The sequence below is a fragment of the Aspergillus brasiliensis genome, assembly GCF_001889945.1.
Source record: "Aspergillus brasiliensis CBS 101740 unplaced genomic scaffold ASPBRscaffold_1, whole genome shotgun sequence".
In the NCBI taxonomy this organism is placed as follows: Eukaryota; Fungi; Ascomycota; class Eurotiomycetes; order Eurotiales; family Aspergillaceae; genus Aspergillus; species Aspergillus brasiliensis.
The window spans coordinates 1,408,549-1,424,375 of record NW_027137442.1 but is presented as its reverse complement, the minus strand read 5'-3'; the positions used below and the strand labels follow the sequence as shown (position 1 = coordinate 1,424,375).

The following is a 15,827-nucleotide window of genomic DNA, read 5'->3' as shown; positions in this document are numbered from 1 at the left end:
TACGCATGGAATCTATTATGACTGTTATTATATGCATGTACTGCTTGAGCAGTGATTGACTGACGTATATTCATTGTGTATCAACTGGAAATCGCGTTTTCTGATCCAAAGAAACAATGGACTTGAGTATTCTTGGAGATTGCAAAAGCTTTCCGTATCAGGACATTAAGGTACGATGATCACATTCGGATCTTTCAGAAGCTGACATGCTCAACCAGTCTTTAGCAAAGTCATCATGATACCCTAAGAGTTCTCGAGGATGTAACCAGCCATGGAAACGGGGCGAAAAACACTAGTAGTCCCACTAGTAACACATAGCGCGCATTCGACAAGGGAGACTACAGTCAGCTAGCATGTAGAGAGGTGAGTACACCGAAACGAAGATACAACGCCGAGAACTAACTAATGTACTCAAAGTAGTGCTTGGTTCATTGGATAACCGAGGCAGCCAGCCAGACAGACAATGCCTTGACCCCGCTCGAATGCTGACAGGAAATGAGATCAGTGACCAGCAAGGTATATATGGACGTCCAACAATCCCCAGCCCAGTTCTGATTTCTTTCATATCTCATTGAACAGAGAATCTAACTACGACGATCATCCATTATGGCCTGCAAAGTATCAGGAACAGCATTTATCACCGGGGGTGCAGCTGGTAAGTAGAAGTTTCTCAATGACTAGTATACTGACCTAGCCCGATCGGGAAACCGTGCTAAAGCGGCCTCAGGCATTGGGAAAACCACCGCCTTCACGCTTGCCCAAAATGGAATCGAAGCAGTATCTCTCTTGGACGTAAACGAGACACTCCTCCAACGCACTAAAAACGAACTCGCTACCTCTCATCCCAATGTTGCAGTGGAACTCACAGTTGGCGACGTCTCCAAGGAGGCATGCGTGGATGAAGCCGTGCGTCGCACCGTGGAGCGGTTCGGTCGCATTGATATCTCGGTTCACTGCGCGGGGATTGTGGGACATCCGACCGCGACCCATGAGCTCCCGGCTCAAGAATGGCAGAGGGTGATCGATATTAACCAGACCGGGGTCCTGCTCTGCCAGAAGGCCGTGATCCGTCAAATGCTGACACAAGAGTACGTTTCACTGGTCCACTTGGGGGCAAGACGGCCGGCTAAGCGTATTGCAGATCGCGCGGTTGGCGTCTCGGTCGGGGGACGATCGTGAATATGGCTTCTATGTTTGGGGTAGTGGCTCCGGGCGGTTGGTCAGGACTGTCGGCCTATGCGGCTTCCAAGCATGGTATGTGGATGCCTGGAATTGGTGGACAGGTGTAGATGGCTAATGGCTGCAGCCGTGGTTGCTTTCTCAAAATTGGTCTGTTCCATGTTCATGACGCTTTCCAAGAGTGAGAGACTAAACCGGATTAGGACGCCAAAGCCTATATTCAACAGGAGATACGCATCAACGCTATCTGCCCTGGGTAAGTGCGCCGGTGGCCAGCACAACATCTGCCAGCTAACGATCCAGATACACGGACACCGATCTGATCCGCACGTATTGGGATGCAGGTTTCTTGGAGCCAGACTCACAGCGAGTCGTCATTGGACGTAGGGCACAACCGGAGGAGATCGCCGACGCGATCCTGTTTCTGGCCTCCCCAATGAGCAGCTACATGGTAGGTTCTGCCTTGGTCGTGGACGGCGGTTACACGGCTTGAGCGCCTTGAGCTCCGTGGCTCCTTGAGATACCTACCTACGTACAGCACTGGATGAATACCATCGCAAATCGGCCCACCCAACGGATGGGGTAAAAGAGCAATTCATTTCATCAAGCTAAACCAGCATTGCAATTATGAGTATATACGAATCATCAATCATAGTCGGACCTGGACCTTTACGGACTCCTGTCCGGTCGAGTTCTCCGGAGCAGGCTCGTAGTCCACATAGTGGAATGCGTTATCCTCAAAAGGTCCATAGAATCGGGTGCGATCATAAGGTGCAAAGGGAATGCCCTTGCGCAGCCTTTCCACCAAGTCCGGGTTGCTCGTGAAGTATCGTCCATATAGCAGAGCATCGTACTTGCCAGCCTCCAGGATGCCCCAAGAGTTGGTCTGGTCCCAGCCACCAGCCGAAAAGAAGGGGGTCGAGCCGAAGATCTCGCGGAAAGAGGAAAGGTCGACATTCGGAAGGCCCCAGCTGCGGAGGAAGGCATCCTTTTCTTCGTAGCTATGAATTTGCTCGTAGCGCTGGACACATTAGTAAGTGGGATTGTATCGATTACCATATCACGCTTACCGGCTCGACGAAGCTGACGTAGGATAGATTGGGGTGGGTCTGCTTCAGCGACTTGCATAGATAAGTCCAGGTTTCCACACGCTGTTCACCGCGCGCCTGGTTGTACAGTCCAAACGGCGTGAGTCGAATTGCCAGATTTTCCTGACCAACCGCCTGAGCCAGTTCGCTCATTAACTCCAACACAAACCGGCAGCGCTTCTCGGGAGTGCCGCCATATTCGTCCGTCCGTCGGTTGATGTTTGAGCTCAAGAACTGCTCTGGAAGGTATCCGTTACCGGAGTGGAGTTCCACGCCATCGAAGCCAATATCCATGGCGGTCTTGGCGGCTTTACAATAGTCTTGGATGGTTTGCTTGATGTGCGCGACCGTCAACTCAATCGGAGGGTGGTCGGCATAGCGAACGGGTTCCGAGGCTCCCACGGCGGGATGGGTGTAGCGCTCTTCGGGGTCATCCCAAACGCTGGCAGAGGCTGAGACTGGAGGGTAGCCGGTCATCTGGGGAACGGTGGCACGGCCGGCGTGCCACAGCTGGCAGTAGATGTAGCCGCCTTGGGCGTGCACTGTGTCGACGACACGCTTCCATCCGGCGGCCTGCTCTTCCGTGAAGAGTCCGGGGACTCCTGGCATTCCATTGCTCTGCTTGCGTGTTAAAGAACGGACGAATGACACATCGCAGCTGGTATTTGGGGGTTATTTACCTCCAGCGAGGGAGGGATGCCTTCCGAAATGATTAACCCACCTGGAGTGGCCCGTTGACGATAATACTCGACGACCAGATCTCCAGGATACCAAATCCGATTAGGATTCTCAGGAGTACTGTTTGAGTTCAACGGTTCGCCCCGGTTGCGCGTCAGGGGGGCATGTACCACTCGGTGGTTCAGAGTGAGCTTGCCATTGGCAATGGCAAGCGGCTGAAAGAGCTTGGAATCCGCTCCTTGGGCCTGGACAATGGTCATTGTGAGGATTCTCGTAAAAGGTGCAATTAATGGGAAAGCTACCTGGGAAGGTAAAGACAAACGAGGGAACCACAAGTGGACAATTGGGGAGGAACTCTGGCTTGACACGGGCCGTGGTGTGACAGCAAACCAGCGTTCACCATGAAGGGCACTTCTCCCTATTGCTCGCTTCCTTGCCCCCCTCCCTTTTCTCGGTGGACTGCAACGGAGAGCAGCAGACCCATTGCCAAAATGAGGGTGACAGATGGAGCCTGACAGGCTACTGGAACCCAACCAGAGTGTCGAGGACACGAGAAATTGGGATGGAGGGACGGGCTGAACCTTGGGAAGTGGAGGTGTATCCACGAACGCTACACAGAACCACAGATTGCACCCGACTCCAGTTAGTCATCGGGGCCTCGGATTGCTTCTTTTTCCCTTTTGAAACCCTTTGAAACCCCCTTGTACTCTCGGCAGCGCGTGGCAAACCGCGTGGGTTTTAAGCATTCTGCAGCCTTGCTGATCGGGCGCAGGAAGGCGTCTTCCAGAAGCCCAAGTGAGTTTTCAATATCAGCCACCTTCGTTGAGGGTAACACAACCTGGGGGCAAATCTTCTCCCAGAACACACGGGGGGGGACACATTGCGAGGTCAGTGTGAGCCATCACATCGGCCAGGAAATAATAGGGATGGAAGCCATCCGACGCTCCACTCGACGCACAACAAGCGAAAGTCAAATTGCTTTCGTCGCGGCGCTTGGCGTCTACGTTAGAGGCTTTAGAGACTTTAGGACACACGCTAAACTGCGGGTCGGTGTCGCAAGTCGGTCATCCGGAAGAAGAATCTCCGCGAAGGCCAGCAATTAGTTATCTAGCCGATCAAGCTTGTGAATAAGGGATCCATACTGCCATTTGTTGACTGGCTCCATGACAGGTTCCCTCAGCCCGCGGCATCACGGGCTTTTCACAGACGCTGCCTCCAAACCCACTCTCCAGAGTTCTCCTTTATGCCGAATACCCTATTGTGGTTTGGCTCGGACACCGACGATCACTAATCCCTCGCTCGGGTCCTGGGCGGGTTTCTTCTGCAGCACCATGACAGATAGTGCGTCGTCGCCACAGCCTATATGCAGCCAGGATCTGGTACATAGGTAGTGCGAGGAGCTATTGGAACGAGCGCCCGGGGAGGAAGCAATAATCGGCGATGGTTATTACTCCTAGTCTTCTCCATTGTTCGTTCGAGATATTTCCGACGCCCTGCAGCCATGCCGCCGCGGCTAGCACGGAGGAGAAAGAGGGATTTGGGAATCAATTATCCAATAGTAATTATGAGAAAAAAATTGGCATTGCAGGAGGGACACCAGGGCGAACCCCAGTTTCGGCGTCAAAGTCAGACACTGCAAGCTACTAGCTAGCTGCTAGACACTACTAGGATCCGCCTACGGGTGTCAATTTTTCAGAACCATGGTCCACGGACGCCGCCGCCGCAACACCAGTGAGTGTATTTTGGCACGATAGATATCTAGACCACGATCGCGTGCGACGCCCCAGTGGCAAGTAACCACGATGATCCCATGCAAGGTGCATCTTTGCTTCTCCCTGTACATCATCTCCCAAAACAGGTAGACGTTATGACCTCTGAGGGGGCCTATCACGATCGATCCGCTCGGATACTCCATAGTCGCCTCCCAGTCCAACTGCATTGGGGAGCTGCTGTATGAGTATCCCTCCATTAAAGTTTTCTCTATCTACACCAGGGCGGGACGATCGTTGACCCAGTGCCATTGAAGTCATTTCTCGGATTGTTCATCCCAGCTTCCGACCCAAAAGTTGAGAGCCTCCCTAGGCGGCTTCATGAGCCTATCATAGACGACGCAGCGCCAGCTTGACCCCGGGCGACGACGCTCTGCGCATTAACAGACCCAGCACCTCTAATTTGAACCTATTTATAAATGTTTGTGGACTCCCCACGGTCCTCGGGGTCAGTGTCTTGCTCCATGTTGTTTCTTCCTGTCTGAAGAGGCTGCATTGACCACTGGCACGCCATGACTGTCAGTCATCCCAAAGATGTTTTGAACACCATCAATTTCGTCACACAATGTTTGTGTATTCCAATCATTAGTATATTCGTTCTCTTGCGTTTCTCCATTCGCATCTATTACAAACAGTTTGTGGGCGTGGAAGACTGTACGTCGACCCAACTTTTCCCTTTCAAGAGGACACTGCTAACTTTCCCAGGGTCATGCCTGATAGCATGGGTACGTTGGGACTGCGAGATGCCTTCAAAGGAACGGCTAACTGACCATCGCAGGTTCTGTTTATGGGATATTGTGGTATTGCCATTGCCGGTGCGCATCACTCTTGCTTGTCTGGCAGCTCCCAACTAACTCGAGAATAGTGGGCCACTATGGCGGGGGTTACCACATTGATGATGTCTCTGCAGCACACCAAATACTCTTCCGCAAGGTATGAAACAAATGGCCAAGGGGAGTCGGATCCGCATCAGCTAATTGAATCTAAAACCAGTTCTGTTACATCGCCACCGTTCTTTACTGTCCCATGGCACTCTTCGTCAAGATCGCGCTCCTTTCTATCCTCATCCGCATCTTCAGTCCTTACCGTTCCAAAATCTACTTCATCTACGGCCTTCTCGGCTGTCTATGCATATACTACATTGTTGCTGAGATCGTCAAGATCCGCATGTGCGACCCCGTTCCGGGTTACTGGACACTCGATCCGAAGGCACGTTGTCTTGATCAACGTGCCGCGCTGATCGCCGACTCCGTCATCAGTGTGGTGACGGACTTTATCATCTTGATTCTACCTCTGCCACTCACCTGGTCGTTGCAGATGTCCCGCAGCAAAAAGCTGCGGGTCATTGGCATGCTGTCTGCGGGTGGTCTGGCCACCGCATTTAGTTTGTACCGGCTGGTTCTGGTCTTGCGTGACGGTAGTTCCAACGACCAGACGATTGTCTTTATGATTGTGATTCTATCTGGGTAAGTTGTTTATCCTCGTATCATCGATGCCGCCGACTAACCCCCAACTAGAAACGCCGAAGGAGGCGTGGCCATGATCTGCGCTTGTCTGCCCACAGTCAACATCCTTATCAACAAACTCCGCAAGAAGGAGTACAGCTCTCAACGCTATTACGAACCAGAATCCTCGGTCAACCTTAGCAAAATCAAAGGGAGCAATAAGCGGTTCTCACTCGGTAACTCCCGCCGCGCCGATGGCACCGAGTCTGCCTCCGACCAGTCACATCTGATTACCTTTGCAGGGACGGTCGATATGGGGGGTGGACTTGACACTAGCGGCATTCACAAGACGGTGGATGTGTCACAGACGATAGAGATGGCGGTCGATGGTGATAATCATGAGAACCACCATCACGGCAGTTTTCACTAATGATTGTATACCCTTGGGATAGGCGGCTTTTTGACTTTTGGCTGCATGGTGTTCGGTTAATGACTTCGTCCGAGCTAGATTTAGCGATAGACTACACTCTTTAATAATTTCCTTTCTTCTAATGAAAGTTCCATTCATGCATGAATCCTGGTTAATTTGCCTGGGAATGCTTGCCGCTGTTCACGCCAGTCAACAATGAAACTGCCAAGATACTAATCAAATTAAAATGGTCATGAGACTATGAAGCCTAATTATTCATCTGCACAACTAGTAACTACACGCATTGACTTGTCTAATTCACCCAACCCATCGGAATTGAAGGGTCTGGATCTGCCAAGATACTAATTCAACTGCGATGGTCATTCAACCACAGATAATTAATTCATTATTATACATTTACTGACTCCGAAATTCACCCCAAGTAGAAATAGACCTTATATAACCCGGTCATTCTCCCACCCCATCTCTCTCATCCCTTGTCTCTCCAACATCCTATTTTCTATATACGCTATATACGAAGAACTACATGGAGCCACTCATGCATCATGACGCCTCATGAATTGCCTCCTATATACCTTGCACTGCGGGCCTATGAACACTCTCTGCAAAGCAGCATATCTAGTATTCTCGTCATAATGCCACCACTCAAACGAGTGGAGTAGAGTTATTAGGAATCAAGCACAACCTTGCCCTGAGTGACAGCGAGGACTCAAGCTCAGCAGATGCCCTAATAATCCTGGCTGCCGACCATGGCCCTAGTGAGTAGAGGGACCACCTTGTCGTCACGGATCTAGTGATGGTGGTCTGGGGAAGTAAGAAGTTTCCATGTTGTGCTAGAACACGTCTGGATGTCGGTGAGTTGGCCTGATACCCTGATTATCAAACAATATAATGACAATTTGCTAATACTAAGATCTATACAGGTATATATCACAGCAAAGTATCAACATCACCTACAAGTAGGGATCAGAGGGCGTCCAGGCTTCTGAGAGTATCGCAAACCATGCTTGTCGCGGCTATTACCTTTGATATTAATATTTCTACTCCTCCCGTGCAACCCGGAGTGCATCGAGATCGATTCATATCAGAACCGTAAGGTACATTCCGCTTTGGAGATTAAGCGGCTCCAGATCTATCAGAATCTGCATCTCACATCCATCACTGTCGTTTATCTATGGGATGCATCGAGACACCCTGAGAAACTTCTGGCACTCCAGATGAAGGAGGTCAAAATGCGGCCTGCTGTGTCGAAAATATCAAGGATGTTATAGACATTATCCTGGTTCTTGAGCATATTATCCGCCTGGGACGACCCCATCTGGTACATAATACCCTACAGCCGCTGCGGTTCATGCCCCGCCGAAAAGGGCCTGGAAGACAGTCGCATTTCTGTTACGTGAGTGCATACAATGGATCATCCAGTGCAAGGCTTGTCTCGGCTGACACAATAGACTAGGTGTATGATACGTTCGTTCAAAGAGATGAACCCAAAGAACAGAGGAGGACTGTCTTTCTCATTATCATTGTGATACCCTGAGGAATGTTTCCACGAGACAAAGCTATGTCTGACGAGACTATGTTGTCTCTATGGATGATAGTAGCATGTTATATTCCTCTCAATCAAAGAGCTACATGCAGATCAGAACTCTTCCCATGACATGGTCTCTGGAGCGTCAATGATATCCGTAACCGGGGGTCTGGTTGCGGATGTCAAGATGTACAATGAAGGAGGTCCTGGACAGGGAAGAGAAGAATTGGGCTACAGGTCAACATACCCTTCTTATCAGCCTTGCGATGCTATCTCAGATATCTAGGCTAAGATGGCTCGATCTGCACCCATATATGCTCAGAACTAATTCCTTTCATTTACGAACGGCTACTCCTGCGCCTTCGTCCGCGGCCGATCATGGTCGTAAGGTCATCCGTTGATGTACTATATAGCAGATTGAGCAAAAGTTTAAGAAACTTACGGAGTCAACTGTGGTCCACTTGACTGTTCGGGGCTGTCGTTCTGAACACTCGAACCTCCGATGGCTCTGCTGTCTATGAGACGAAGATATAACCCACACTTTGCCGAGCGAAATGGTACTGTTTACACCAAGGAATTGTACACATCCAACGAGGTAGCCTTTCCCATTGGGCGATCTCGTGGGTCTTGTTTTTGGAAAGAAATATGGTTTGGTAGTACTTCTACTAACATTCCTGTCAATGCCATGTTCGGAAAAGAGACACAGATACTCCGTTTGGAGAATTGTCCATGGTCTGGTCCTAGGCAACATCGTCATTACCGTCTGCGGTGCTGCGTGAACAGTCTAATGAAGAAGAATGTCATCTGCAACACCGGCAAATGTGCAGACAATGTACCGCCTGGATCTGACACATCCGGTAGAACTTAGCATTGTGGTCGTCAGATACGGCGCTTATGCTTGCCGCCTACTCACCAAATGGATCAACCTACTCTCTACCAGGAACCTGTCGACTGGGTGCATATTACCCAGTATGATATACATCCGATATAACCTCGTGGAATTGGAGGTATTCGACAGAGTGGCTGGCTGAATGAAGTTGATGACATGAACTCTTCGCAGGGACAAAGTGCAGTTTTATTTCATGCCATCAGACATAGAGATACAGCAAGCACATCTCACCAACACACGAGCAAATCGAGAAATTCCGGACACGTGAATATCTCCACTCAGAACTGGACGACAGAAGACCATGCAAAGGGCACATTCAGAATCCACAGAGGGTATGATCATCATACCTAGCTACTTTGTTGCTTCCAACAAGAAGACAACCAGTATCATAGGATACAGGCGAAAGCTGGTATTGATTATAATGAAGAATCCTCGACGATCACAGTGGTCGGATCCCTCAATATCGAGGTAAAGCCGGATATACTCGTCTATCTGGCAATCAGAGTGATAGTAGCTCTTCATATCATGGATCTGTCTCATCCTAAGTACTCGTGCACGAGATCGACGCGTGATTCTGCTCCCCAGCTATTGGTGATGCCTATTTCACTTTTACTGTACGTGCATAGTGCATTAGCCTATGCAGACCTACCAGTCATGCTAAGCGTTCTCATGAAATATCAAGGAGTACTGTCGAAAGCGCTGGTTTTATTCATATATATGATAACCGTCAGTCCATCAGGTTACAAATGGCTTCCCACGATTGGACTATATCGTCCTCCCTTGAGCAACGTCTCGAAATGCTCATCGCCGTCCCCGTACAATTGTTCCCTCCTCCATATAGAGCAGACTACTTATGCTATGCATGTGGGAAGTCGTATCTCACCTCGTTATGCTTGTGCGTCGAATGACAGTTCAACCAGTTAGTCTTCGCGGGTGGACTCATAGATCATCTCCGAAATGGAAAATGTACTCTGGAACACAGGAAATAAGACTCGGTCATTCCTGTGCACATGCTCAGCATATGGCAAGAAAGAGTATGATTATTAGAGTACGGGCATGTTGTCTAGCTACGACAAGAGATGTCTACCACTTTGTGAGGAGCGTGACTTACGCCTAATTACCATCCCAAAAATCACCGAACGCTAGAACGAGGAGAAGGCAAGCAGTGACTATGCAGGACGAAGACGAGAGAAAGGATTCAGAAAGCGACCCCAGTCTTTGCCAGCTAAGAGACTATGCATGGAGAAGATCATAGAAACACTGGATACCGGTAGGGGCCTCACTCCATCCGTGGAGTTGGAGTCGATGCCTCACATCCTTAGCTTCCAACGCGAACTCCTGGTAGAGGACAACAGAGCACAGATTGAAGTTCGAATATACATGCAACTCATGCTCTGTGGCCTGTCTCACACGAAGCTTCTACCACAACCCAGCGGAAAGTAAACCGCGTTACGCCAAACTCCGACGGAGAATGTCGAGAACCGGATGGTCTTGACACAGTCACTGACAGCGACAATCTGGACATGTTGTTGGGGTTATGATGCTTGACCAAGCAAAGAAGCGACAGAAAACAGAGCAAGTTGTGACTATCACTCCAGATAGAAATGGACATCCTTGTTCTGTCTGTCTGGCTCCGTCGTCAGAAGAACCACGATAAGCAGCGGGGAGATATTGGAGTTGATTGTAATTGGGATGTGGGGTCTCTTTCAGCATGTTATTGATTGATTTCCAACAGAAAGGGAAATGCCCTGTGGGTATTTTCTCTTAGCCTGAAATACTATACCTTTCTGTTGTTTCTTGGTGTCTGGATATTTTCTATTCACGACAGATTGTATATCAAACGACCACAGGGCTACGACATACTGTTTCCGTACTGTCGAGCTGTTAAGGCCAATGGTCCGGACCTGCTGCCCTTCTCTCTTCCCCAAAGGGTACATTCTGGTCATGACCAGAAGCTCTCCATCAGCGAGTCTCTGGGAATCGCGGGTGCAGATACTTTTACTGAAATGTCGTCACGTCTTCTAGAAAAGGCAGGTTCTGCTGTCAGGTTTTCCATAAAGTCTATCTTTAAATATCATGCCTTGAAAGAAGACATTGTGATGGCTAAACAAATTGCAAATTTGTCCCTGTCTTCGTCATTCTTGAAGCTTCACCAAAAAGACTTGAATACTACGCGGCGCTGTTACTCATACTGGAACGTCAACCTTTTCCATTGCCCAAAACACAATTGTTTTAAGTTGGCAAAGAATAAGGACGAGCTCGTCTACACCTTCAAGTCCTACTTCGATGCTAATACTGCTAGCAATAGCACTTCCCAAGAAACATCCAAGTGCCGACGAAATTCGGCAAGCATGCTCAACAAGGTAGATATTATTACCATGGGCTTATCACCACAGGACATGCCAAGGGCATTAATAGCTGATTTGCCATCAAAGGGGAGTTGCTTACCGTGCAGGGCAACCGACTCATCTCACAGTGGTGCCAGCACGCTTCCGACATGTAACTAGATGCATGTTCGCTTTGGTCATCTTGTTGATAAGCGGGATTGACGTATGTGTTCATTGTCATGATGATGTACTTTCAGCTACTGGATAAATTCGTCAATCATGGGTCCCTGAATTGTCAAACAATCTCTACTGGCCGAGAAGTCAGTTTACAAAGAAATGATGCTGTGTAACAAAGGCTCGACGCAAAACTGGGGATCTACGTTATACTCTTTACTTTAAGGAGACAAGAAAGACCAGGTAGTGGTCTCTCCTGCAACGAAAGTTCATGGGTCATACCTGAATTCCATTCCTCAGCGTTGACGTCAAGCTCGCAGGACGCAGTATAACTTATGCCATGCATACGTACAGCCACACGCGAAGATGGGTTGTGTGTGAGTGCGCTTATCAGCGTTATTCTGCTTGTAGTGTCAATGAGGAGGATGGTGGCTTGTGTTGTGTAATGATGGGTTGAGAGCGTCGTGATGAGAGAGACGGAACCAACGAATGTTATCACAGGGGATGATAGAGATCGTCTGAAGAACGAGGCTGAATTATGAGGACAATAATGGAGCTTGAAGTGGCGAGATCGATGAATTGGGATTCATGTCTTCTAGATTCGAGAGGTTTAGCATCAACGAGGCGAATGTAACCAACCCCATGCAGTGAGATAAGAAGTATGAAAAGCCACATACCCATACCATTCAAGAGAATTTCTTGCTCTTCGAAGAATCTCTCAAGTTTCCTGAAGTTGTTCGGTCAAATGGATCAACTGTCCTTTCGTCCATGATAATGAGATAATTATCTCCCCGAGGTAGAGAGGAATAACCCCTCCGTTATCCCTCATTCAGCTGTAGCAGGCAGTAATGCCGTCACGATACTCCACTTGCAAAGTAGGAGAGTAAACAAGTGGCGACAGACACTCACAGCAAAGCCGAGGTACATCGCACGATAAGAACAAGAATGATTATTCACAGATAGCATCAGCCCTGGCTGGACACGGCACACACATACACACACACACACACACAACTGGTTCCTGTTCCTATCTCTTACGACGCCACCCCTCTTTTCTCCCAGTTTTATCAAGTTCGTATTGGACAAGAAGATTGTAGAAGCTTTCTGGGCAGACATGCGAGGCGGTAAGGACTCACCATAGAGGCAGTCATCGACATTGCTGTGAAGATCTTCCATCGTATGGGTGGGTTTGATTTACCACACGAGACAAAGACATAACTATACAACAGTCAGTATATCCCACCCGCATGAACAAAAGAGTATTTGCTGACCAGTAACAATAATTACTAAGCGGATCCTTCCAATACAGGTAAATAATCCCAACCACCTGCATATACACCACTCTATCCCCGTATAGCCTCTAGCCTCTAGACTCATCGACCAGACGAATAAGAGCCTAAGTGCGACATATATCGAGGGCATTAAGCTAGATGCAACGTAATTAGGTAAGTACTTCCGATGAGAATACCTGTATCGGCGACGAAGAGAGGATATTACTGACCACTAATTATCAGCTTAGCTATCCCACACGGCACCTAGCTACATGCATGCAGCATGCGGAATGCCCCCGGAGACCCGGAGGATCTCATTCATCATCGTTATGTGAAGAAGACCATCAACATCCGATCCGTTCCCTCCCACTCTGGGGATCTAGCCTAGCGGCTATAATGTCTGCTATATAATAGAGCAGCAGTTAAATAGTGGAGGAAGATAAAATAAAAGCCTTGACTATTGTCGAGGATTGCGTATGTGTCTCGTCTCGTGTTTGACTCACTGATTGACTGCAAGGCTGAGGGACTTTGTCTCTCGGGAGCAATTGGAGCCGACAGGATTCATATCCATGGCTCGTTAGGATAATATCGGATCCTCCGTTTGACGTGTGGTATGGGTGGGGGATTCGTAATGGATTATGATGATAGTTGGGGGTTTAGCTATTTAGTAGTGATGCAGGACTTATGACAGTTACTGAAGGGGGAGGTGATTCCGTGGAAGTAGATCCCATCGTTTGATGAGATCCTTCTGATGGGATTGATGAAACGGAACACAGGACCACATCAACATTGTATGTGCGAGAAGTAAATACACGTATTTCTCAATCCATCATACGTGTAGTAGATAGAACAGAAAACTGTATTTTAGAGAAAGGATTCAATTGAAGCAGAAGGATTCACAGACGGGATCAACCACATGAAGATCAACAATCCCGATTCCCTATAACGTAGAAGTTCCTCCAATTGATCTACCTCAATGAGAGACATAATCCAAAGTTTATTCATCTGTCCGTCTCATGCTCATGATAACTAGTTGATCAATGACATTATTTAACAACAATCATCAAAAGCACATGACATGTCCGAGGATCCTCATTTTACCCCCGTACTTTTTCTTTTTTTTCCCTTTAGTTATTGTGGGCCGGTGGATATCGGAATCGTGCTAGTTATACTAACTAATAACTACTCCATAGTTACTACCAAATTGAATCCTTCCGAAAATTCCCCCTTCTCACTAAGTCACTAGCTATTCCTCTTCTTCAGAGAATGTCTCATCCCGGCCCGCTCCTTACCGGTCTCTTTACCGGCTCGGCCTTAGCACGCGGCTTAACTATTCAAATTTAGTGGCCTTGCTGTTTTTGCTTCTGCACGATACTAGTTAGTGGGTAGCAGCATCACAGATAGAGGCATTTGTTCCGGTAGTAGTAGTCTCTTAATGAGACAAATTATACTTCGTAGCTAAGGAAAACACAATGGCGTGACAATGTCAGAGTACTCATGTCCCATGGGTGCCTAGCAGTCCTCCAGTTACCTCCCTACCTTGTGCTAGTAGATAAACCAGGATGATGAATGCCGAGCTTCGCGGACCTTGTCTGCTTGCTGGCTAATTCTCTCGGCATATAAACTATTCAATGATCAAGACCAAATCCGGGATTTCTCCATTAGATGCATGAAGACAGATAGACAGACAGATGATGGAAATTAATTTGATAAGATGGGTGCAGATAACGTAGGCGAGATGGTAGAGGAAAAGCAACCATGCACGGCAGGAAAAAGAAAGTTCACCAAGACGGAGAAATTTTGTATCCATCCTACTAGTAGTACGGAATACTACTACCCACGGCAGTAACTCTGTCAGTGACACTGGGACTGCATAATCCTCCGTCCGCGTGGATCTCCCATCCACTGCAGAAGAGCTTGGCATCAGCGATCATTGATTCATCGGCCTCTGATCAGACCTGCTGGAGTAAGGGTTCATCCCATTGCGAATCCGGTTGGATCGGTTGGTCTGGGAATTCGTCAAACCGTCTCTTCAAACGAGGATATGATCATCATCGTCATCGTCATCGTCATCGTCAGCCTGATCTGGCTTTCCACCGGCGTCCCGAGGATCTTGAATCCGGATTCAGATAGGTAGTACCAATGCTGGGCAAAGAGCTAGCCAGCTAGCTAGGTCTTGGTAAGCACAGCGCAAGAGAGAAAGAGCAGTGACGAGAACTGGATCCTACCTGTTAGTGCGAGTATCACCCACCCCACTTCGCCGAGACTGAACTGCATAAACCGGAAGTCGTATGTAACATGTAGTGAAGATAATATAGATTAACAGCCAAGTACCTAAGAGGGGGCAAAAACAGTCCTTCCCCCCTCCTCTCTGTCTCCTCTCCTTCCAACGTCTTGGCATCAGCATTCAAAAGAGGAATACATACGTATACCCATTCTCCACTCCTTAACTTAGCGATCTTATAGGAGTCCCTCTACGTACCTAGTGGACGACTATGCCCAGACCATCTCCTCATCACCAAGACCTCTCCCAAGACCTTTCATCTCTGTAACCCAAGAAATTCAGGCCACCAACCCACCATCTAATATGGTCATTCAGCATATAGCCAAGTACTCGGCACAGTACAGAAAGCGCGGGGGGCAAAGTCCGTGTAATCATCGGCAAGCTCGTAGCCAAGCGTAGCATATTCCCATCTTGGGAGAGAGACACGGAGGGGGCCGGCTTCGCCTTCGCTTTGCTTCCTTTCCTTTCTTGGTCGGGATAACACACAGAAGTCGGAGGGCAAGTTAGATTGACCTGCAGGACTTGGCGGCGCTTATCGAGATTAAGTTTCATCCTTTTTACCCCTCTTCTGGCTTTTGGTTGTCTTGTTCTGTTATCATTTTTTGCGCGGCTGTTGGTTTAGTATGATGGAAATGGGTGTGTGCATTATGAGTGGGGGCGGTGGAAATAACCACACCAGAGAACATCACAAGACGTTGTTGCGATGGTGTATACCATCACAGTGGTACCTTGAAGAATAGATGAAAAAGAGATTAAAGATTAACA

General features: G+C 48.5%; 3 protein-coding genes across 3 annotated transcripts; 2 read left to right on the top strand and 1 right to left on the bottom strand.

Annotated features, from left to right (window-relative positions):
- The first annotated feature begins 282 nt into the window (after positions 1-282).
- On the top strand, positions 283-1,563 carry ASPBRDRAFT_36479 (SDR family NAD(P)-dependent oxidoreductase). The gene is made up of 5 exons (XM_067623509.1): positions 283-363; positions 418-516; positions 580-655; positions 728-1,088; positions 1,142-1,563. The coding sequence occupies exons 3-5, from the start codon at positions 607-609 to the stop codon at positions 1,287-1,289; spliced, it is 558 nt and encodes a 185-aa protein (XP_067484524.1). The 5' UTR covers positions 283-363; positions 418-516; positions 580-606; the 3' UTR covers positions 1,290-1,563.
- A 265-nt stretch (positions 1,564-1,828) lies between these two features.
- Positions 1,829-3,205, bottom strand: ASPBRDRAFT_24963 (alkene reductase; the record flags this gene model as incomplete). Its single annotated transcript, XM_067622116.1, has 3 exons — positions 1,829-2,200; positions 2,250-2,885; positions 2,948-3,205. 3 exons carry the CDS (start codon positions 3,203-3,205, stop codon positions 1,829-1,831), a joined length of 1,266 nt encoding a protein of 421 aa, XP_067484523.1.
- A 2,021-nt stretch (positions 3,206-5,226) lies between these two features.
- Positions 5,227-6,589, top strand: ASPBRDRAFT_50196 (uncharacterized protein; the record flags this gene model as incomplete). Its single annotated transcript, XM_067626498.1, has 6 exons — positions 5,227-5,368; positions 5,420-5,439; positions 5,493-5,529; positions 5,580-5,647; positions 5,708-6,180; positions 6,232-6,589. The coding sequence occupies 6 exons, from the start codon at positions 5,227-5,229 to the stop codon at positions 6,587-6,589; spliced, it is 1,098 nt and encodes a 365-aa protein (XP_067484522.1).
- Between the last annotated feature and the right edge of the window lie 9,238 nt (positions 6,590-15,827).